This window comes from Panthera tigris, chromosome A2 (assembly GCF_018350195.1).
Source record: "Panthera tigris isolate Pti1 chromosome A2, P.tigris_Pti1_mat1.1, whole genome shotgun sequence".
NCBI lineage: Eukaryota > Metazoa > Chordata > Mammalia > Carnivora > Felidae > Panthera > Panthera tigris.
In genome coordinates, this window is record NC_056661.1 from 162241953 (window position 1) to 162260153 (window position 18201).

Sequence of the window (18201 nt, forward strand, 5' to 3'; positions counted from 1 at the left end):
CCTGACTCTAGCAGGGCTTTATCTTAATTACACCTGCCATGGCTTTATTTCAATCAGGTCACGTTCAGAGATGACTGGGGGTTAGGACCCCAACATCTCTCTTCGGCGGGGACACAGTTAAATCCACAAAAGTTATTATAAGGGTTAAGCGAACTTGTATATTTTATAAAAATCTACCGAACAGTGTCTGAAATAAGTTATTCATCTCACCTGAGTATCCAACTAGCCCTTGCCTGACAACTTGACTTTAATGCCTTTCTCTGACCCCCGTATCCCTGCCCCGCTAACCTGACCCTGCCCATGGCATTTGCACCTGGACCCAGTGTCTTCCTAACACGATTGGACAACCTCCTCCACGATGCTTTTGCGTGTCTGTTGTGCGCAGAGCCTGAAGGCTATTCGTGTACCTCCAGGAACTACAATGAAACAGCAATTTCAGACCCCATCTCAGGCCCTTTCTCTGGGACACCACGTGAATAGCACAACAGAGCACGACGCAGAATACTCAGCCCCCTCCCGCAAGTCTTGTAGAAAGATCCCAAGATGCCATCATCAATTCTCACACACGCTCAGCCGTTGAGGGTGAGGAAGCAGCTGGCCGTAGGCCTGAAGTCTATGTTCTAGAATCACTCATGGCAACAACAACGTTTACCAATATCCATGCAGGAAGATGCTTGCAAAAAGGGGACATTTGGGGGAAAACACTAATTGGTGGGAACCTGGGAGGGTGGTGTGGAGTCTGGAGGTGGGAAGTGAGGCCATAACAAAACTCACGGGCCAGAAACCTGCCTCCTCCTCTCGGGTGTCAGAAATGGTCTCAGGGACAGAAATGCCTCAGGGCTGGTTTGGTGCTCCCTACCCCAAACTTCTTAATTCTTAAAATTTTTTTTCTTTATTTACTCTTGAGAGAGAGACAGGGTGTGAGCAGGGGAGGAGCATTGAGAGAGTGAGACACAGAATCTGAAGCAGGCTCCAGGCTCTGAGCCATCAGCACAGACCCTGATGCGGGGCTCAAACCGACAAACCGTGAGATCATGACCTGACCCGAAGTCGGATGCTCAACCGACTGAGCCACCCAGGCGCCCCTCTACCCCAAACTTTTAAAGCTCATTTACAATCAATAACAAGACCAGTGTCATGGCTGTGTGTTGGCATTTCTACTGTCATATCTTTATTCTGACTTTTGAGCCAAAACATCATTTGCCCAAAGAGATCCCTTTACAGTTAGAAAACCCATCCTCAAAAGCCAACGACGGGGGTGCCTGGGTGGCTCAGTCGGTTGAGCGTCCGACTTCGGTTGTCAAAGTTCCAGGACCCTTCCCCAGTAGGAGGTAAACAGGACCTGATTTATCTGAAGGCTGGTGGTCACTGAGAGGCTAAGCCACCAAGGGCTTCAGATACTCACTTTCACAATCAGAAAATCTTTCTTCAGGATTAAGCCAAAACGAGGTTTTTGTTTCTGATGGAAATGCAAACGCTCCCGAGAGAGAGCTCTCCCTTTGAACAAAACGCACGCCTCTCTCCTCTCCGAAGGTTTGGAAAGAAGCCTGGCCGATAAAATCTTGAATCCGAAGAAGAAGAGAGGGGAATTCTTCTAGAAATGTCAGGGGGAGGCGCGAGGTCTGGGCCTTCTAAGTTATGATGACTGACATCAAAGTGTCCACCGGGGTGAGAGAATCCAGTGAGTTCTACAGTTCTCTGTCAAGCAGAGCATGCTATAGACGTGGTGTGACCAAATCTGGCCCGGTTTCAAAAGCATCATCAAGGAAATGAAGGTTTGTGTCCTCATAATTCATAGCCTGCCTTGCTCCACAAAGGATCCGGGGCACTTTACAAGGAGACAGAAGATACATCTGGATATTGTGAGTTCAATCTAGGGTGGGAGGACGGGCACGAGACCTCCGGGGGGCACAGGACCTGAATGAGGAAGGTCTCACATCTGCAGACCTCGGTCAGCTCGAAGCCGTCTACCTGGGTGCGGGTGGGAGCCAGCCGCCCCGTCCCGGGCACCTGTGGCCAGCCTGGTGGCGCCCTCTGGCCGCAGCCTAGAAAATGGACCTCAGGGCGCCCCCGTGATTCGATTCCCATGCTGAAGTTACTTCCAGGAGAAAGCGTGCCCTATGCCAGCGGAAGACAGAAATCCTGGAGAAAGACCACGGACAACTGAGCTCAGGACAAGCTCTCCCACCTGGGGCTTCCGCTGCTAGAAGGCAGGAAGGAATGCGCTCCAGGGACAGACCAAGGAAGGGATACGTGCTGGTCCCTGCGGGCACGGGTCCTACGGGAGCTTGAGATGGAGACTAAAAAAAGGTGTTCAAAGGGGCTTGCTGGAAGGTCACCGAGAAGCCACAGGCTGGGGCCGGTGGCCGAGGAAAGAGCTCCAGGCTGGCGGCTTCTCCCCTCCGCAAGGTGGCCTGAGACCCGACGTCCACCTCGGGAGGCAGAGGGCGAGGCCCGATGATGGACGGACGTGCATGACAACTCAGAGCGGCTGCAGGGCCTGAGGGAGCCAGGGATGTGGCCTCCGCGGCAAGCGGTCTTCTGTGCGAAGGCCAGAGGGAAACCTCTCCGCCGGCCGGGCTCCGAGGGAGCATCGGTGTGCGTGCGTGCGTGTTTGCTTTTTTGAAGCGGTCTCCCTTCCGTGGTCGGTTTTCATTTGTCTTTCCTTTATCGTCTCTGCGAAGAGTCGCGCTTCTCCAAGCCGCCGAGACCTCTCGCTGAATGCGGGCAATGCCCCGTCTTCGGAAGCGGCAGGCCTGAGAGCCCAGGCCAGCGGGCGGACTCACCGATGAACAAAGGCAAGGGGTTTGTTGGATGCCCTCTAAGTGCCCAGCACCGTTCTAGACGCCGAGAAAAGAGCCCGGGATGAAACAGAGGCCCTCGTCTCACAGCGCGTACGTTCTGGAGGGAAGGGCAGCCGAGAGAAGCGATAAAGACCCACTACCTGCAGTGGAGAAAAAGCAGTGTGATGTGGAGAATGCTTCTCTTCTGTGCAGGCGCCCGAGGAGGGCCCTTCCAAAGAGGAGGTGTTGAGGGGCTCCTGGGGGCTCAGTTGGTTGAGCGTCTGACTTCTGCTCAGGTCACGATCTCGCGGTCCGTGAGTTCGAGCCCCGCGTCGGGCCCTGTGCTGACAGCTCGGGGCCTGGAGCCCGCGTCGGATTCTGTGTCTCCCTCTCTCTCTGCCCCTCCCCAACTCACACTCTGTATCTCTCTCTGTCTCAAAAACAAATAAACATTTAAAAAAAAAAAAAGGAGGTGTTAAGGGGCAGGGTGGGAGCTGGGGGTGCGGTGGTCTCCCCTGAACGCAGGAGCACCCCTCTAGAGGTGTCCCTGCCCCTCTGTCCTCCCCAGAACAGTAACTGAGCTTCGGGCTCTGGTCTCACTGCCCACACTCCCACGTCCCGCCCAGCTCAAATCCACCTTCTGGAGTCTTCCGTTCACTCCCTGGACCCCATCACGTACCTAAGCATTGCTCCCTCGGATAGCTCGTGCTTTTCCCACGCGGATCATCTAACTCTTCTCTACCCAGACCAATGTACCGACGCTCTCAGCATCAAGCCTGCAAACTTCCGGGGACGGTGAGAAAGGCTGTGAACGCTCCCATCGCGTTTACACACATATTTTTTGCACCCTTTACAAAGGCCTGACACCCCAAGATTTTCATCCACTTTTCGGGGCGTTTAAGTAACATGTAAAGTTTCGTTCCACATGGAAGTGAGTTTGGTGCAAGGAATAACCAAGGAAATACCTCTATTTTCCTTTCTCTTCAATGGCCGGCTATTGTCCTATTATTGGCTTATATATTCCTAAAATCCCCTCCTTTAAAGAAGAGTCTTCGTATCTGGGTTAAAAGTAGATTCGGGAGTTAGGCCACCTGAGTTCAAATCTTGGTTCCACCGCTTACCAGCTGTGTGGCCTTTGCTCAATGACTTGCCCTCTCTGTGGCTCAGTTTTTATTTTGATAAAAATGGTAAAAATACGACTTTATAGGGTTTTTTATGAAGATTAAAATAATTGTTACATAGGACATGCTTAGAATGCACGTAATAGGCTTTTGTAATTATTTACGTTTATCAGGCAGAATATTTACATTATAATAATTAATAACGATTAGAAAGCAAAGTTTGGTGACGTGACATTAAGCCGCTCTTGAGGTCCTGCCTTGCTGACTGTGCAAGATTGTTTTATTATTATCTAAAAAACTTTGGGGTGCCTGGGTGGCTCAGGTGGTTTAGTGTCCGACTTCGGCTCAGGTCACGATCTCGCGGTCCATGGTTTGGAGCCCCGCATCAGGCTCTCTGCTGGCAGCTCAGAGCCTGGAGCCTGCTTTGGATTCTGTGTCTCCCTCTCTCTCTGCCCCTCCCTCCCTCATGCTCTGTCTCCCTCTCTCAAAAATCAGTATTAAAAAATTTTAAAAACCTTTAAACTATTATTTGAATTCAGGAACATACTGCCATGGGCTTTCCTTTCCTTTCCTCATCTCCAAAGGCAAGATCAAGCTCTAAAACAAATCTTTCGAAGATAAAGGTTCGCTGTCCTGGAAGCTTCCACTGCCACAAGGCCACTTCGGATTTCTTGAGGTGCTCGACAGGGTCCATTCTGGACCGTAATGTCTCCACTGCAACTGCTCGATCCTGCCACTGCATCGTGAAAGCGGCCACACTCCAAAGAAATAAAGGGGTGTGACTGTTTCAATAAAGCTTTATTTACAGCAACTGGTGGCAGGCCAGAGTTCGTCCCCAGGCTGTAGTCTGCCCACCAGCGTATGAGAGGAAGAGGCAAAAAAGCAGATTATGGTTTCGGGTGGGGTAAGACCCTGAGCCTCAAGAGAAACAGGTTTGCTGCTACATAGTGGGGCTGCAGGCAGTACGAGAAAGACCCAGAAGCCCCAAGACATGTCTCGAATCAACGTGCCACTGGACCTTAGGCCAGAGGTGAATATCAGTGGAAGACTGCAGCCACGCCACGGAGGCAGCTCCTCCATGAGATAAGATCCTTCTAGAACAGAGCTTTGGTTCTCTCCCCTGGGCCAAGAACGCCCGCCAGCCTGGGTACCCATTGGTGCCAGGGCCAGATGTACCATCTGGACTGAAGCTCCCACCTAGATTCCCTTCCTCGTTCTCGGAGTGTCTGAAGACCGAATTATCTCCTTTTCCTTTTTTAGTTCCCCCTTGAAGATGAGCGTGATCGTCGTTTCTGTCTTCCTGCTTCCTTTCCCCCTAACAACCGATCACGGTGTTTATCCAGCTTGCGTGTGTATCCGTGCCACCGGGGAGGCTGCTGAACTTTTAGGTCCTGTGCCACCCTGTGGGCCCTAAGTCACACGACAGAGAGGCAGGCGGCAGACAGAACTCGAGGAGGCATCACCTTGAGAGGGTGGACTCGGAAAACATCCTTGGTCGGTGGTTCAAGGGCGGTAGCATGGGCGGGTGTCCTGGGACCCGGTCTTCTCTGGGCTGAACATCCCTTCCCAGAGAGCTTCTGTGGAGAAGCCAAGCGCCCACCCCCACGAAATCAATGCTTGTCTTTAGGAGCAGCTGAAGCCATTCCAAAGCCCTCCTGAGCCCCTTCTGCAGCTGCCTCGCCAGATGGTAGAAAGGAGCCTTGACAAGCAATGCCTACTCCATAGCATCTCATGAGACGGACCTTTGAAACAGTGTCTTCCGGCCGAGAACACCGAAGAACCCTTTACTATGCCGACCAGAAAAAGGCAGCAAGGGCTCCTGCTTCCCAGGGAGCTGAGAGTCTGGCCTTTGTCCACTAGCCAACATCCCACCCTCCCAGACCCCGTATCGTGGCTTCTCCTTTCTACCTTCAGAAAGGACCCTGGTCGTAACAGGCTGGCCACTCCACACCCACAAAATCGTCTACGCCCCCAGCCCGTGATGTGAACCGTACATCTCAGCTTTTCCCATACAACCTGTGTCCTGTCTTGGACAGTGTACCTCAGACTCATGCCTTCCCAGGAACCTCAGAGGGTGACCTTTCTGAAAACAGGGTCACCGCAGATGCCCTCATGATAGAGTCGGACAGACGGGCTGCTAACCCAATATGATTTAGCTCTTATAAGAAGAGAAGAGCCTCATGGACGTAGACACAGGCGACGATGGACGCAGAGACAGAGATCGGAGAGATGCTTCTACAAGCCAAGGGACACCAAGGATTTCTGGCAGCACCCGAAGCCAAGAGGAAGTAACGGAAGATTCTTCTCTAGACCCTTCAGAGGGAGCACCACCCTACCGACATCTTGATTTTGGACTTCCGGCCTCCAGAAACGTGAAAGTAGACATTTCTGTTGTCCCAACCATCCAGGTTGGGGTACTTTGTTATGGCAGCCCCAGGAGCCCAATGCAGCCTCGTTCTGTCATAACCAATGGAGGCTTGATGCCACCGTTGAAGAAACAGGACACGCCGATGAAGATCTGTCTGATATCCCCTCCTCTTAGAGGACATCTGAGAATTTCAGCATCTCTGTCAAGGAAGCTGGGGATGCTTCCTAGCACGCGAGGACATCGGTGCTGGGACACAGGCCTCCCTCGTGGGCTTTGTATATATAGTTCCCAACTACATGTTGCCCCCCTGATGTCCCCTGGAGGGCCACTGTGTCATATGACATCTGTGAATTTATGCTTAGGTCTGCTCATCAAGGGGGATGACTTCGGGGGTACTGGCAACAATATCCCACACCACAAAAAAAAAGGAAAAGAAAAGAAAAGAAAAGAAAAGAAAAGAAAAGAAAAGAAAAGAAAAGAAAAGAAAAGCGTTCCCCACCCTCTCCTTGCAAATCACAGAGTCTGAATTTGCACCGCGTGCCCCGGCCTTGCAGATTGAGTATCGCTTTAGCCTGCAGGTCCTGAGTGCAAATGCAGGCTGGGAAGAGACGACCTCAAGTCACTGCCCTCCCCAACAGGAGCTTTCTGTCATCAGAAAAACTCAGAAGGCGCGGGGCGATGCGCTGAGACACGGGGGGAGGAGAAAAACTCCGTCTCCTTTACAGGTTGCCTCGTGCATTTCCGCTTATGATCATCAGTGCTCCGTGGAGAGTATTTTCTCCTCCGCTCACAAACACTCAAGAGCCTCAACTCTCTCTTAAGCATATGTTTCCTTCCCTTGTTTCTCTAGATCAACCCCAGCTGCCCAGAGCCCAGAACAGAAAGTGAGGATCTGTCAGAAACAGGGACGCTCAAACCCCACGAAACCAGCCACGGGCCGCGAGGGCCACCTCTGGCAGACCACAGCACTGCTGATTTCAGGGAAGGCTGCCAGCCAGAGTGTCTGCGGCTGTCCTTAGAAGTCACACAGTGAGTACCGGGATGTTTCTGGTTAGCCTCGAACCGACGCCTTAGTACAGGGAGAGAGTGACAGGTGGAAAGCGGCAGTGTTCCGGGGCGACGGCTGTTCTTGGGGGACGGCCACAGACATAGGTACTCAGCACCAAGTCACCGACAGCCACCCAGCCAGCCTGGGCGCCCCGCAAATGGCACCGTGGCCCCGCGGGCCGTAGGAAGGTCCCCAGCGGCCCGGCACCCACCTGAAACAATAGCATCAATGTCTTACTTTTTCTGGAGCGGGAGAAGAACCTGATGCCCCCGGGCGAGGTAGACGGGTTGGAGTTGGGGGAAGATTCTTTGGAGGAGGAGCGAAAGATCCCACTGAAGCTCATGCGGCGTGGGGAGCGCGGAGGGGACTCCTGGTAGGAAAATGGGAACACGGTTTTGGGAGAGCCGGGGCTGGCCTTGGGCCTCACGGGAGCAGACACGGGGCTGGAGGGCCGGTGCTGGGGGCCTCGAGAGAAGAACCCTTTGGAGGGGCTGCCCGAGCTGCAGGGGCTGTCCACCTGGGGAGAGACAGACAAACAGAGCGGTCACTCCGAGCACGGGCACTCAGACCTCAGCCCCGCACCGGACCCGTCGCGGCTGGACCGGTCCCTCCCCATATTCACCGCCACCGGGCTGCACCTTCGTGGCACCCTGCCCCAGAGACGGCCCCGAGCTCTTCTACACACACCGGGAGCGACCCCACGGGCCGGAGGAAAGGACCTGACCCAGGGTGGCCCGTCCGCAGGCCCGTCAGCACCACCCAGGGCTCCGGTGACCTCCACCCAGCCCTCTAGAAGGGGCTTCCTGGAGCGGACGAGCACGAAGAGGCAGCGAGATGGTTCGAGACGACGCATCTTCCCCTTTATCCTATTTGTGGGTCTGTCTCCTGGCGTCTACTTCTTCACGCCTCACGTCTGTCCTTCTTGAGGTCTGACTACCCTGGCACGATGGTCTCTTGGCCCTCTTCGAAGGAGGAAACACAGGGGTGCCTGGGTGGCTCGGTCGGTCGACCTGATTCCGGCTCAGGTCGCGATCCCAGGGTCACGGGATCGAGCCCCGCGTCAGGCTCGGTGCTGGCAGCAGAAAGGCTGCTTAAGATTCTCTCTCCCTCTCCCTCTGCCCCTTCCCTGCTCTCGCCCTCCCTAAAATAAATAAGTTAATAAATAATTTAATAAAGAAGTAACTTAATTTATAGAATTTTTAAAAATTCAGAGGAGGAAACGTATACCTCTAAGGCCTGAACCACGGCCGGCCTGGGGCTCCACCGAGAGGCAGTCCCAGCGCTGAGGAACATGAATTCCACCACCCCCCCCAAGCTGCTGTGGCATTAGGATGACTGGGGCTGGTGACAGGGCTCAGGAAGGAAGTTAACAAGGCCCAGTTCGCTGGTGACTAGACCTTGTAGTTACGGTCTGAGATACGACGACTCCGTCCACGGCGTCAAGCCGGGGCACGTGACTCACGCACTTGGACGGACATTGGAAGCCGGAGCTACACCTGCAGCCTGAGCGCGAGGGTCTGACCCCGACTCACCCCTCACTGGGCCTCCCTGTGCACAACTTAGTCTCGTCGTGCCTCAGTTTCCTCATCTGTAAGCCGAGGCGTCACGCCCGCCCGCCCCCGAGTCGCAGGAGCTACCCTCTGCGCGTTCGTTTGCTCCTGTCGGTTTGGCAAACTTGCAACACGGGGGCCAGAAGGACCTCAGGGCCTACCGGGTCCCACGGTAGTAAAGAACAGTGAGGGGTCCACGGGGCTCACGGGGGGAGGAGGAGGCCGGGCAGGGAACCGCCCAGCGTGCTGAGACCCCGCGATGCCACCCAGCTGGTGGTCACAGGCTCGCAAAGATAGGTGAGGGCACGAGGGCACGCACACGACCAGAGGTAGCATCTGTGGGGCTCTGGCCTCTGACCCCGGGGGTGGCTGAGCGACCCAGGGCCCCTGTGAGCTCTTCCCCCACCAGAGGGCGCCCCGAACTGGGCTTACGACTCCTCGCTGGAGGTTATGCCCTCCCGGGAGTGGGGGTGGGGCTGAGGGGGGCCTCAGTGACCCTCAACCACAAGTCACTTCTTCCTACAACTCCCCACTTTATACTAGAGGGCCCGTGGGGCCATATGGGGGTGCCCAGGTGGGCTCCACATCCGTCCCTTCAGTGAGTGAGCTTCTGGGCCAGAGGCCGGGACTACAACAGTCACAGACCACAAGCGCGTCTCCTTATAGAGAGGTGAATTTTTTTCTCTCTTTAGCCCTTGATATTGAAAGCCTTTAGACCTCCGCTCCCTGTGCTCTGAGTTCTCGATTTTGCCACTATCCCCCCCACCTATGGGACTCAGGCTTCCTCACGTTGTTCTGAACCCTAAGAATGACTAAGAAGGAGACGTTCTCCACGCAGTAGACCAGACGCGCCTATGGCCGGGGGTGGGGGTGGGGAACGTCACACAAGGAGTGGAAGGTGACCCAACAGCGGGGCGATGCAGGCAAGGAGTCTGGACACGGAGACTGGAGTCTGAATCACGGCTCCGTTTCCAGCGGTGTGGACAAGCGACCTAAGGTCCAGGGCCCTCATCCATCCAAGGGGGGACACTAGGCCGACCCACGGGGTGCGAAGTTGACTGGATCGACGGCGGGGAAGCACCTGGCACACAGTGAGCACGCCATGCGTATTTGATCCGTGCTCCTGGTCATGAATTTGTAACTAACGGTTGCCTGATGTTTGTGGGGCGTCAGGGGGGCAGGGCTGACTTACGGCGCGTGCGACACCACCTGCGGAGTAAGAACCTGACTCTTCCCCGAGGCTTTCCGGCAAGGGGATGGCACAGATTTGCTCAGGGCAGACCATTTGGTGGCCTCCACCTTTGCTCACTGAGCACCCCTGAGCCCGAAGCCAGGGGAAGGGGCCAGCCGGAGGCACGGTGAAGGTCGCAAAGCTTCCACCCTCTCCCTCCCGAGAGGGGCAGAAATAGCTGCTGGAGGGAGTGGGAGCAGCCCGGAAGACACGAAACGGAGTCAAGGTCAGGTCTGAGGGGCGGAGGCAGAGAGTCGGTCGCATTTAGGAACCAGCTGCGAGGCTAACCCCACAGGCGACCCCCGAGTTTGCCGTGCTCCGCAAGGCCCCGGGGGGCTCTGCAGGGAGAAGGCAGAGCTGCTGGGCACATGCCCGTGTTGGGCTCTCTGGGGGAAGGGAGAATGGCGGGCAAGACGTGGCTGCCACGAGCCCGGAGCAGAGGGCCTTGAGCGCTGGCTTGGCCCTTATTTGGTAAACAAGGGGCACCCTAGGGTTCTCCTGCCTGGAATGCCATTCTGCACTGAGAATTCCAGGCCGACGGAGTCAGACACGGAGGAGGGAACCCACGGGAAGTAGACCTCTCCCCAAAAAGGCCAAACAATGGTGGACACAGCCCGGCTCCCCCTTCTTCCGCGGGGGCCCACGCTGCCTGGCAGAGGGGAGATGAGATGGCCGGGCATGCCAGCCGTCTGTTCCCTGCAGGCTGGGCGGGGGCGATGCTGATTCGGGGGCCAACGGAAGCTGCCGGGGACGGGGCTGTGGCTCATGCCTGCTGGCAAGGCTGCGATGAAGCAATACTTCGATAAATGTAATCGGACGACGCGCCTCCTCTGGACGAACAAAAGGGCCCGGAGACTCCCAAGATGTGTGCCGGCGCTTCAGGAGCTAACGGGGAGCGGACTCTCCAGCCGTCGGCCAGGAGGGCACTGGGGCAAAGGCCAGGCCGCCTGGTGCTCAGATCTTTGCTGCAGGCCTTCCGCAGACGCCCCGTCCCACCCCCGGCGCCATGCCGGCTGACCCAGAGCGGCTGCAACGGTGCTGAACGATCCCCGAGATCCCGGCACTGGCCTGGCCCCAGATGCTGGCCTGGGAACTGCACGCCAGAGCCGTGCAGAGTCAAGGTGACCAGAAGCTTCCCACAGAGACACGGTATGTGACAAAGCGCTGTCATCTCTGGGGGCGGGGGCACCGCGGACAGGGGTCCAGTGAGGAGGCCCGGAGATCCTGGATGACTGATGTGACAGATTGCCAGGTTGGCCGCTGGAATATTCAGGAACACCTGTCAAGGGGAGCTCAAGTGTAGCCCATCCATCCAGCTGCACAAGGGCTCCTGGGACGCAGGGGAGGCTGACGGTGTCCGACTGTGTCCACACTTCTCCGCCCGAGGAGCCTGGCGGCCCCTCGGTGGCCCTCTGTGGCCACCCTCACGTCCACGGAAAGGGCTAGATGTCAGCAGAATCGAAGCCACGTTCCCCTTCACAGGGATGTCTACGCTTGGAACTGGATTGCTAACACGAAGGGGCAGAATCAGGCAGGGGAGGAGGGCAGCCCTCCCAAGGCAGTTTGGAAACTCTTCTCAGCAGTGGCCTAACTCTGCTTCTCAGAAAGGCCGACCTTATGTCCAAATAATTCGAGGCTACTGGAGTCTAATTGAAAGGAGGATTGCCAGGGTTCAAGGTCAGGGGGAGGGAACGCCTGCCCTCCGGGGACGGGGTGAGGGTGGCAGGGGGGAGACCGAGGGATGGCCTTCGGGAATCAGGATCAGCGGGAATCCCAAGCGCCCCGCCCTGTCCACGTTCTTCTGCCGCACCTTCCATCCGAGGCCCGTCTCCAGGCTACATCGGGCCACAGATGTAGGGGAAAAGCGCCTTCCCAGCTAACCAGCACTCCGGTCCCTCCGTGTCCCGTGCCCTTGTCAGACCATCTGGAACAATTCACTACCTTCTCGGGAGTCCGGGCCTCCTCTCCCAGCCAGACCATGGGCTGTTGAGGCCCATGTCCCAGACGTCACCATTGCCAATGTCCCCCAGCATTCCAAGGACACGCTGGGGCTGCAATAAACCCTCATGGTCCCTTTCCACTCCCAAGTTGTGCATTTGTGACAATGACTTTGCTCTGGAACCCTCTGGGAGCCACCAAAGTGGGGGCCGGCCGGGCTGGGTGAGGCCTCAGTCCTCGCCGTGTATCTTCACCGCATGCAAGGTTCCGCCTCAGGTTTTTCACCTCGAGGACGGGCTTCCTGGCGTCCAACCCCCGCGAGGAGGAAGACCCGCCCTGCAGCCGCAGACCGTGCCCTTCCGGGCTAGGAACTCCGCGGCTCCTTCCTGAGGGCATCCTCTGAGGGGTTCTGCGGGCTGGGCCACGGTGACCGCTAATCAGGTCGTTGCTTCGGTCGGGACAGGGAGCTGAGGCCAGGGGAAGCCCGCAGGCCTAAACCAGGCTATGCTGCCTTAACTGTGCGCAATTCAAAATGCTTAGAGAACAGGCTAGCCCTCCGCCCTGGAGCTCCGGCCCCAACCCCGGGCTGTACCCAGAGCCGGAGTCGTGCGGCCCGGTACGTCTGTGCCAAGACACTGCCCACGGCACCTGTGTGGCTGGGCCCCTCCTGAGGTCCCTTCCCCGCCCCCGGGGCCGTGGGTAAAAGGGCCCGGAAAGAACTTGCTGCCCAGCTCTCTGCCCCACCCTCGCTCCCGACGGCCGGCCGCCTCGACCTCCCCTTTCGCGCCGCGCCCACTGACGCTCACGGGATACACACTTCTTGTCGGCGGCCTGACCCCACACGGCCGTCAGCCTTGCCGAGACACCGGCTGACCAGCGGGGCAGGGTTGGCAGTGAGCTAGACAGAGGCAAGGAGAAGTGGCCAGGAGACCAAAGGGAAGGACGGACACCCAGAGCGGAGGGCGGGGGGGGGGGGGCCTGTCCGTGACGGGACGAGCTGAAAGCCACGGATGGTCTCCGAATCTCCCATTTACTGATACTTTGAGCCTCTTCTCTTTGCTTATTGTTGATCTTCCACATTATCTCGGACTCCTTTGGGGAGACAAGGGGGGGGGCATGGCTGAACCCAGAGGGAGGAGAGAAAGGAAAAAAGCCCAGGAGGCTCTCAAATTAGAGAGCCGCAAGTGTGAGGGGCATGGCCGGGTGAGGTGGGTCATCCCAGCAGCGGCCAGGTGCACCAACAGGTAAGCAGCGGGGACTGCATGTAGGAGCACAGGTGGATGTGCAGGTGGGAGCACCGATGGATGAACAAGTGGGAATACAAATGGATGAGCAGGTGGGAGCACAGCGGATGTGCAGGTGGGAGCACGGGTGGATGTGCAGATAGGAGCACAGATGGATGTGCAGGTGGGAGCACAGGTGGATGTGCAAGAGGGAGCACCGATGGATGAGCAGGTGGGAATACAAGTGGATGAACGGGTGGGAGCACAGTGGATGTGCAGGTGGGAGCACCGATGGATGAGCAGGTGGGAATATAAGCGGATGAACGGGTGGGAGCACAGTGGATGTGCAGGTGGGAGCACGGGTGGATGTGCAGGTGGGAGCACTGATGGATGAGCAGGTGGGAATACAAGCGGATGAGCGGGTGGGAGCACAGTAGATGTGCATGTGGGAGCACGGGTGGATGTGCAGGCGGACGTTTGTCTTGGGCTCTCACCGAGGGAGTCCCGCCTCAGTGGCACCCCAGGTGAGCCGCGAGATGTTGTGAGAAAGGTGGCTTACCTTACGAGAAGCATGCTTTTCTGAGCTCTCCAGGTCTCCGTCCAGGAGAGGCATGGCAAAGGAACTCAGGTCCTAGGATGGAAAGAGAGCATGTGGTCAGCGGAGTGGCCCTCGGGTGCCCACCCGGCCTCATCCAGGGGCCTCACTGACTCTGTGTGTGCATCGCCACCCCCTCCTAAGTCCTCCGTAAACACGGACCACGAGGGAGGGGTGTGGATGTAAGCGGAGACAGAGGACGGGGCACCGCATGCCAGCTCCCTCTAAGATCGGGAGGGAGATCCAGCAGCACGTCCAGCAGGAGAACACGCTCACATTCCCTTCCAGAACAGGCCACTGCCCCCCACCGCCCCGGGGAAGGGGTGAGGAGAAGAGGCTGGGACTAGAGGCAGGAGGGAAAGTGCCCCAGGATGAAAACGGCCGTGGAGGGCAGGACTCTCGGCGCCCTGGGGAAAGGCTGATGGGACAGGACCTCGTGTCAGGACACAGAATGTGGGCTCGCGGAAGGGGTCCAGGACGCGCGTCTTCCTGGAGAGATGATGGGGGCTGGTGGCGGGGAGAGCCGGGCTGGCGGCTGGGGCTCAGTGCTCAGTGAAGCTGGGTGGCACGGTGGCACAGAGGGGCGGCGGGGACCCACACGCGGCATCACTCCACTCTCAGCTCTGCTCCTCCTTCCCCTGGTCTCACCTGACGGATGCCCTCACACCCCGGGAAGAAGCCCCACGTGGGAAGTCCAGCAGGAGAACTTGCCTGCGTCCTTAACCTTTCTTTTTTCCCTTTTTCGTTGTGGCAACATACACACAACACAGGACTTACGATCTTAACCACTTTGCGTGTACAGCTTGGGAGCGTTAGGTGCATTCACACCGCGCAGTCATCACCACCATCCGTCCCCCCCACCCTTCTCATCTTGCAAAAGGGAAACTCTGTCCTCGTGAGACAACTCCCCATCCCTTCCCCCAGCGGCTGGCACCCAGCATCCTACACCGTGTCTCTATAAATCTGACTACCCCAGTACCTCGCGTAGGTGGAATCATGCAGTATTTGCCCTGCTTCTGTGACTAGATTATTTCAGATGTTGTAGCCGGTGTCAGACTTTCTTTCCTTTTAAAGGTGAATAACAGGCGCGCCTGGGTGGCTCGGGCCATCGAGCGTCCGACTCCTGATTTCAGCTCAGATCGTGATCTCGAGGTCGTGGGATCGATCCCCGCATCGGGGTCTGCACTGACGGTGGGGTACTCTCTCTCCTCTCTCTCCGCCCCTCCCCCTGCTCGCATGCACGCACACTCCCTCTCGCTCTCAAAATAAATAAATACAGATTTAAAAAGTGAATAACGCTCCATTGTATGGACGGGCCACATTTTGCTTATCCGTTCAACCGTCAGGGGACCCTTGGGTTGCTTGTACCTTGTAGCTATGGAGAAACGCTGCCGTGAACATAGGTGTTGAATCACGTCCCCCTCCCCCAAACCCGCGGGTTGGAGTTCTAACTCCCAGAACCTCAGAACGTGACTGTATTTGGAGATGGGTGTTCCCTCTTCTTTGGAAAGATGTCTGCTCAGGAAGTCCTTTGGCCATTTATTAACCAGGTTGTTTGCTGGTGAATTGGTGGGAATTCTTTATGCATTCTGGATGCTAGCCTTCTGTCGGATGGATGCTTTGTGCATATTTTCTCCCATCCTGTAGGTTGCCTTTGCACTCTGGCGATCGGGTCCTTTGATGCCCAGAAGCTCGTAACTTTGAGGTCGTCCGATCTATCTGTTTTTACTTTGTTGCATGTGCCTTTGGTGACATGATGAAGACTTTGCTGCCAAATCCAATGTCAAGCGTCTCTTCCCCTGTGCTGTCTCCTAAGCCTTTTCTAGGTGTAGCTGTTACACTGAGGTCTGAGGTCCATTCTGAGTCAGATTTTCTCTATGGTCTAAGGTGAGGGCCCACCTTCCTTGTTTTCCAGGGATATATTCATGTTCCCAGCACCATGCATCCAAAAGACTGCCTTTGGGGCCCCTGGGTGGCTCAGCCGGTTGATTTCAGCTCAGGTCCTGGTCTCACCGTTTGTGGGATCGAGCCCTGAGTCGGGCTCTGCAGCGACAGCACAGAGCCTGCTTGGGATTCTCCCTCTCCCTCTCTCGCTACCCCTCCCCCTCTCATGGTTTCTCTCTGTTTCTCCAAAAATTAATACATAAACAAAAAAAAAAAAAAAAGAAAGAAAGAGGGGCATCCGGGTGGCTCAGTCAGTTGAGGGTCTGACATCGGCTCACGTCATGATCTCCTGGTTCGTGAGTCCGGGCCCTGCGTCGGGCTCGCTGCTGTCAGCCCAGAGCCCGCTTCAGATCCTCTGTCCCCCGCTCTCTCCGCCCCTGCCCTGCGTGCGCTCTTTCCCTCACTCAAAAATAAGTAAACATTTAAAAAATGAAAGGAAAGACGGTCTTTTCCCACTGAATGGCGTTGGCACTTTTGCTACACATCTCAGCTTGGCCACACATGTGAGGGTTTCTTTTGGGCTTTGTATTCTATCTCGGGGGCCGCATGTCCGTCTTCATGCTGGTACCACGTTGATTCAATGACTACGACTCTGTAGTAAGTTTTGAGATCAGGAACTGTGAAACATCTCACGCTGTTCTTCTTTTTTTTCTAACATCCATTTATTTTTGAGAGAGAAACAGAGCGCAAGCAGGGGAGGGGCAGAGAGGGAGGGAGACGCAGACTCCGAAACGGGCTCCAGGCTCCGAGCTGTCAGCACAGAGCCCGACGCGGGGCTCGAACCCGTGAACAGTGAGGTCGTGACCTGAGCCGAAGTCGGACGCCGAACCAACTGAGCCACCCCAGGCGCCCCTGTGTACCCAGGCTTTCTCGTAACCCATTCTGTCCCCGCCACCCTTCTTGCTGCTGGGGTCCAGGTCTGTACCCTCCTCCCCCAGCTCTCTCTAGGGCTGCCTAATTGTTCTCTGAGACCTTCAGCCCCACCCCCTTCAGGCCATCTCCAAACCTCTGCTTGAAGAGTGATCCCTGAAAACGTGGGTCTCACTATGCCGGCCTCTCCCCTGGCACCCCAGGGACTCGGCAATGGCTCCCACCCCTGGTTGACCAGTGCGTGCTGATGAGCTCTTACGCGTGCAGATTCCAGACTCAGACTCCCTGGTGTTGAGGTCTGTGGTCTCGGGCCTGGTTGCACTTGGGGAGCTTCGGTCCCGCCGTGGAAGGGAGTTGATCCATCGACGGTGCAGTCCGGGCATCTCGGTGATTGGGCCGGCAGCCCGGGTGGAGGGCCACAGGTGACTGCCGGGAGAAGCCACGGTCAGGAGCCCTCGTCCGGGCCCTGCGGTCTCCAGACCGGGCCCCGTGGATCTGCCGACTTCCGCAGCCTTGTTTCTGATGTGCTTTTAAAACCCCGTCTCCCTTCAGCAAGTTCTCAGGCAGGCTGGTTTTTCCAATCGCGGCCGCGTGTCTGTGGACGCGGTCTGGAACGCCGTCTCAACTCCTCACACACCTCACTTCGAGGCTGCTCTTTGGCCGCTGTCCACCCCCTCCCAGGAGAACAGACCCTGCTTCACTTTAGTCCCTCCAGGACAGCGCCGGCCTCTAGCACAGAGCCTGGCCCAGGGCCGTGCGTGAATGGCCAGTGCTAGCCAGCACTGTCCCCAGCTCCTCACCCGCTCTGGGCTTTACTGGTCTTCCCGCCCCCTGCCACCCCCAATCCTGGTTCACACGGTGAACTCCTAACCTATATGACGGGACTTGGGGTGCCGTATTAGGATCGTTTACGAGTCTGTTTCTCTAACTAGGCTTTGCGTTCATCAGGGGCAAGGGGAAAGCTAGTCCCACTCTCCGCCCTGCATTTGCCGGGCGCACAGCAGGCACACGGCACCGTTCGGATCAGCACCCCCTCCCCTGGGCAGCCAGCGGGGGGCGGGGGGGGGCCACGCGGTCTGTGCCCACGAGCAGGCCCCACGCGGCTGCAATTCCCTGGGAAGTGAGCAGGAACACGGTGTGGGATGCTTATCTCCTGTTTTAATGAGTACATTCCTCTCCGGTTTCAAATAATCATTACCCTCCAACATTTGTGCAGTACGGCGGTCTCCACGCGCGGAAGCCTTCGCACAAACACTCATTTGTTCCTTGTGGAACCATCACGCTCTAGCGACTGAGGCCCCAGTGGCTAAATGACTCACGTTAAGACGGTCTGGGAAGGGGAGAGACCAGAATGCTGGGCAGGCTCCTGCCGCAGGTGGCCCGTGGCCACGGGGGGGCCGCCAGGAGCGGCCGCGGCGGGTCCCCCGCCCCGATTTCTGACCAGGGGGAGCTCACGGAAGTCCCAAGCCATCCGACCGCTGTGGTGTGTCTGCTCAGTCAAGCATCCCTACAGGGAAGTCCCTTGGCATG

General features: G+C 57.0%; 1 protein-coding gene across 6 annotated transcripts in view; it reads right to left on the reverse strand.

Annotated features, from left to right (window-relative positions):
• The window catches only part of PRKAG2 (protein kinase AMP-activated non-catalytic subunit gamma 2), a 257901-nt gene that overhangs the window by 169514 nt on the left and 70186 nt on the right, over positions 1-18201 (reverse strand). For all 6 annotated transcript variants that reach the window (XM_042975711.1, XM_042975691.1, XM_042975684.1 and 3 more), the window contains exons 2-3: positions 13822-13893; positions 7558-7837 (exon numbers count right to left, since the gene is read on the reverse strand). In XM_042975711.1, coding sequence (XP_042831645.1) covers positions 7558-7837; positions 13822-13893 — 352 coding nt within the window. The remainder of the gene's footprint in view (positions 1-7557; positions 7838-13821; positions 13894-18201) is intronic.